This window comes from Hemitrygon akajei, chromosome 18 (assembly GCF_048418815.1).
Source record: "Hemitrygon akajei chromosome 18, sHemAka1.3, whole genome shotgun sequence".
Taxonomy (NCBI): domain Eukaryota; kingdom Metazoa; phylum Chordata; class Chondrichthyes; order Myliobatiformes; family Dasyatidae; genus Hemitrygon; species Hemitrygon akajei.
Window position 1 is genome coordinate 14763189 of NC_133141.1, and position 6077 is coordinate 14769265.

At 42.3% G+C, this 6077-nt stretch overlaps 1 protein-coding gene across 2 annotated transcripts in view; it reads left to right on the forward strand.

Moving 5' to 3' along the window:
• cdk2 (cyclin dependent kinase 2) overlaps nucleotides 1–6077 on the forward strand; it is a 99159-nt gene that overhangs the window by 86605 nt on the left and 6477 nt on the right. For both annotated transcript variants that reach the window (XM_073070917.1, XM_073070916.1), the window contains 2 exons: nucleotides 1695–1865; nucleotides 3455–3556. In XM_073070917.1, the coding sequence (XP_072927018.1) occupies nucleotides 1695–1865; nucleotides 3455–3556 (273 nt within the window). The remainder of the gene's footprint in view (nucleotides 1–1694; nucleotides 1866–3454; nucleotides 3557–6077) is intronic.

A 6077-nucleotide genomic window follows, 5' to 3' on the forward strand; every position in this document is an offset into this window, starting at 1 on the left:
TACGCACAATTTGGAACTTGCATCCTCGCCCATGTAACTCAAAACCTGCCCTTTGAAACTGTGTGTGTTATTTTCTCTGATGGGGGAGTTCAGGGAATGTAATCTTACAATTAAGACCTAACCCATTTAGAAATGAAATCAAGCAGCATCTCTTCACAAAAACAATAACACAAAGCTGGAATCCTCTGAAAGGCTGTAATGCTGGGAAGGAATTTAAAGTTCCAATGTGAAAATTAATCAATTTTTTTCCTAAGTAAAGGTTACAGCGGATAATAGGGTTGATGTAGATCAGCTGTGGTCAAGTATTTGTAACTTCACAGAGAAAGACCATTCAATCCATTGTACACATGCTGGCCCCGTGGGATTAACCCTATTAGTCCTATCCACCCCCTCCATATTTCCTTGTAGCACTAGTACTTGTTCTATCTCATACATGCCGTTCAACTCCCTTTTGATTCTTTCTGCCATTAACTTGCACTAAATAGTAATTTACAGTGTCCAATTGGCCTACCTCATTTTTGGGATGTGGGAGGAAATCCACAAAGTCTTGTTGGAGAAGGTCTTATTCCATACTGACAGCACCAGAGGTAAGAATCAAACCCTGGAGCTGTGGTCTAATTGAGTAGCAAAATAGAGTAGACTCAATAGACTGATCAGCCTCTTCCTGTTGCTGTGCGAATTGTTTCATTCTTCACACGTTTACCCACCCATACGAGAATGCAATGCTGTATGGGTGTTTAACCATTGCTGTGGGCTGAATGACCTGTGTACATGCTTTGTCTATACTTGTTGCCTCAGTAAATCAGCCAGCGTAATCAAAGACCCCACCCACACCGGTCATTCTCTCTTCACCCCTCTCCCATCGGGCAGAAGATACAAAAGCCTGAAAGCACGTAGCACCAGGATCAAGGACAGCATCTGCTACATGGATAACTACCTCTTGAATGGACCTCTTGTGCAAGGATTGATTCTTGGACTCTCAATCTACCTTGTTATATTCTTGCACTTTATTGTTTACCTGCACTTTGTAGTGAATAGCAGTTTATGAGTGTTATAGCGTATGAGCAGTTTGCAAGACAAGCTTTTCACTGTATCTTGGTATGTGGGACAATAATAAACCAGTAACAAAATGTGGATGGCTCTTAACTGTAACAATTATTTGACTGGAGATGGGCCGTACCCAGACCAAGTCCGATGCTGTGATTACTGAATGCAACATTAAAAACTATCTACTATAGTCTCACTAATTCCACATTTCTCATGACTTGTATCCAAAGCAAAGCCTTCATCCTTTCCTTTTGAAAGAGGGCCTTGCTTTCATCAATATTCCAAGCTGTTGACAATATACCAGGGAATGCAGAGAGGGGAGGAGTCTCAGCATTCCTGCTTTTTCTCTTTTTCACGGGAATGACTATTTTCCAACCCCCATCCCCCACTGAGGTTTACACTTTTATTTTCCCCCCGCTGTTCATGTTTTAATTTTTACCCCTCTGGTAAACTCCAGCCTCGAGGCTCCCTGGCTTTGTTTACTACACGCAGTGAGCAGAGTTAGTATTTGAAATGGGACTGCTGAGTGTCAGATGAAGTTGGTTGTGGAGGTTTTGCATGTCCAGGTTTGTTTCTTATTCACCTTAATGTAGTGGTTGGTGTGAGATGTTGAGCTGACTAATGACTGGGCGTTTTGTTTTGCTCAGAGTTACCTATTCCAGCTGCTGCAGGGCCTCGCGTTCTGTCATTCTCACCGGGTGCTTCATCGGGACTTGAAGCCCCAGAACCTGCTGATCAATGCCGAAGGTGCAATTAAACTAGCTGACTTTGGACTCGCACGAGCTTTTGGCGTACCTGTTCGCACGTACACCCATGAGGTATGTTACCTACAGTCTGCCATCTCTAAGCATTGGAGTCTTCTGAGCCAAAGCATCTCCTGTCCCTGATTACCTACATGGCTCCCTGTACAGCTCCTGGGAGTGATCGTGTGACTTGCAACATAATTAACACCTCATTCTGTAAGGTCCCGGGATACTACCCATCAGCACAGGCTATGCTTAAGAGTCAAGGGGGAGTGAGAAACAAAGTGTCCATCAACAAATAGCTGCAAGCTGATAAATCTGATGGACTTGATCATTTGTATTCTAAAGTTTTAACACTGGAGGCTGTAGAGATGGTAGGTGCTCTTGTTCACATCTTCCAAAATTCAATAGATTCTGGAATTGTTCCTGTAAATAAGAGGGGAGCAAATGTGACCCCACAATTTAAGGAAGGAGGGAGAGAAAATGGGAAACTAATGGCCCAATAGCTTGACATCAATGATATGGAAAATCCTGGAACCTACAAAGAGAAATGTAATAACACAACAACATAAAATAATAGGATTGAACAGAATTAGCATGAACCTATGAAGGAAAATTATGTTTGACTAATCGATTAGAGCTTATTGATTTGTGACTAGCAGAATAGATAAGGGGAACCAGTGAATGTGGTGTATATTGATTAGCGGAAGTCTCAAATAGGAGGTTAATCATTAAAATTAGAGCACAGGAAATGGGGCACAATACACTGACATGGATTGAGAAGTGGTTCACAGACAGAAAGTAGCAATGGGAATAAACTGCTCGTTCTCAGGTTGGCAGCCTGTGACCAGCCACATTCTGCCTTCAAAACCCTATTTGCCTGTTAAGCCATTTTCAGGGAACTATGAGCTTGGACCCTGAGGTCTCTTTTATTCTTCAAAGTTTCTTAGCATCCTATCATTTACTGTATGTGTTAGAACCCTATATCCCCTTGGCAGATGTCAGGATTAATTCCATTTGCCAATGCTCTGATCAACTTTCCAGCTGACGTACAGTGACATCCTGCTGTTGCCTTGGACAATCTTCCTCAGTATTCCCAACAATCAATGTTAGTGTCATCTGCAAACTTACTAATCATTCCTCCTCCATTCACATCCAGGTTGTTAATGTATATCATCAGCAGCAGAAATCCTAGCACTAACCCCTGGGGTATACCACTAGTCACAGACTTGCAATCAGAAAGACACCACTATCCCCTGCCACCTATCACCAAATCGATTTTGGAACCAACTAGCCAGCTGGCCACAGATCCCATGTGCCTTGACCTTTGGATCAGCCTACTATACATGACCTTCTTGGATGCCTTACTAAAATTCATGTAGACAACCTTCACCGTCCTGCTTTCATTAACCACCTCCTTTGTTACCTAAACTGGCTTGGTATTTCCAGCATTTTCTATTTTTGTTTGAAGGGTTAAAACCTGGAAAAGTATGAGAAACATGATATTGGGAAAGAAATAACTATGCAACTGATAGCATGAAAATGTAGACAAAGTCTAAAAACATTTATTCTTTCCAGTTGCCAGGAACTGTATGACTATAAATATTCTGGCAGCTCAAACCAAGGTGAATATGAGCTTGAAGTGTTGTGTTTTTTCTTTGCAGGTTGTCACGCTGTGGTATCGTGCCCCTGAGATCCTCCTGGGATGTAAATATTACTCTACTGCAGTCGACATCTGGAGTCTTGGCTGCATCTTTGCTGAAATGGTAATGATTTGTAAAGTTAGCTAGTGTAGTTAACGATTCACGTGAAAAATATACCTTAGAGATGTATTTTCTGAAATTAAGTACTTTTTTCCCTCTCTGCTTCTCCTTTTCTCCACTCTCAGATTGTATATTTCAGATGGGGGCTAAAGGAAACAGCAGAGTGACTGTTACCTTGTCTTTATAGCCTGCTACTGGGGAGGTGTTGAAACAATATCTTTGAATGACGGGTACCCCATCTTTATTTTCCAATATTTCCTCTAGAGGAAGGAAATAAGGGGAGAAAATAACATTGTCACAGCCCTTTGCACAAATCTACTGCTCATTGTGGTCATAAATCCATGCAGGCAGTGTCAGGGTTTAATCTATGTCTGCCCAGAGATGCCTGTTCTGGCCAAAGTGCAAGTAGTGGACTAAGAAAGCTCGTGGGTTTCCTGCCACAGTCCAAAAACGTACCAGTTGGTAGGCTAATTGGTCATTGTAAGTGGTCCTATTATTAGGCTAGGGTTAAATCAGTGGGATGCTAGGCGATGCAGCTTGAAGGGCCTGTTCCGCACTGCATTGATAAATAAATAAATGTAAGTACAGAGACACTTCCCTCTCCTCGAGATGAGCCATGTTCCAGGTGCTATACTGAAAATAGTGAAATACCCCAGATGCTACAATTCTAAAATCAAACATGTGATGTGGGGAAAACTGGGTCAGTTGGATGCCATCTGTGAAGAAGGTTAATATTTCAGGTGAATAGCATTTTATCAGATAACAAGAATAGGGGATGTTCTCACACAGTAGGTTTTCACACGGATCTTTAATGGGGATTAAGCCAGAAGGGGGATAGAAGTTTACATTGAACCGAGAAGAGGATGTTTGTGCAGAGCATAGGCACCAGCAGAAGTGTGCTGGCCTGAGTGGCCTATTTCTTTGCTGCAGTTTTGACATTTTTGTTCCTATTTGCTCTGCATCCACTAATTCAAAAGTCTCAATTAGTCATTGAATTTAGCCAGAAGGTGCTCGAGCATGTGGGTGGCACAGCAGGTAGTGCTGTTCTCACACAGCTCCAGTGACCGGTTTTGATTCTGTGGAATTGCACGTTCTCCCTGTGACCATGTGGGTTGTCTCCAAGTGCTGCAGTTTCTACCCACATCCCAAAAAATATGTGGGTTTAATAAGTTAATTGGTCACTGTAAGTTGCCTCTAGTGTGTGGGTGAGTGGTGGATTCTGAGGGGAGTTGTGAGAGGCAATAGATTACAGGGAAATAAATAGGGGAACAGTATTCATGGAAATGCCTCGAGCTACCTCGTATTTTGTAGGAAAATGTGAGTAGATCTGAATGATTATCTAACCTTTCAAGCCAGTTGTTTACACCCTACTTGTCCTGAATACTTGCTCACAAAAGTGGCTATTTCCTTTTTGAGTATTTTATACCAGACACAGCTTCTTTTTCCTATAACTCACCTGAACAACATTCATTATTTCCAATTAGGAGTGTGCCAAGGATCATAACAGATAGCAAGCAGCTGACAGTTACTACTAGCCCAATGAAAATCTACTTAAATAGAGAAAATGAGATAGCCATGTAGTGATTTGTGAAGGTAAAAATGTTCTTTTCATCAAATTAATTAATGCCAGATTGCCTGGAGTGCATTAAGACAGGGCACAAAGATGTCCATTCAGAGTGCTGAGTTCCTAAAGAAATACATCAATGTCTATGATCACTATCATTAGCACTCAGATGATCTCCCAGCTTCTCTTCACCCTGATGCCTGTGTGATTCATCTCATCTGGTTTTCCTTTAGGCCAGTGGTTGTGGGGCATGATACAGTGCATGACTCTGGTGTGATAGGGTTGGTAAAGACAGGGGATATGATATTCTTGCAGCAGCTTGAAATGCTAAAGCATTGTCTCATATACACAGAACCAATTCTCGTAAGAAAAAGAGTTTGATTTTAATCACTTCAGTGTTAGTCTGTTTGATTATTTAAAATGATTGTTAGAAGGCAGTTGGGTACCTCTTTCCCACATCCTTGATAAACAGGACAGGCCAGTGTCAAACGAGGAAATCTGCAGATGCTGGAAATCCAAACAACACACACAAAATGCTGGTGGAACGCAGCAGGCCAGGCAGCATTTATGGAAAAGAGTACAGTCGATGTTTCAGGCCAAGACCCTTCATCAGGACTAGCGGAAAAAAGATGAGGAGTCAGAGTTAGAAGGTGGGGGAGGGGAGGAAGAAACACAAGATGCTAGGTGAAACTGGGGGGGTGGGGTGAAGTAAAGAGCTGGGTGGTTGATTGGTGGAAGAGATACAGGGCTGGAGAAGGGGAAATCTGATAGGAGAGGACAGAACGCCATGGAAGAAGATACTTCACATTACTGAAGATACTGACTGAGATGATTCAAGTGGAGGGGAAAGGATGGGTAGGATTTCTGAAGGGTGCTCAGGAGAACAATAAGTCTTTTGCCCAATAACAAGCATTTCTGCATTTGGTTCTGGAGAACAAATTGGCCTATGAATTAGAGGGG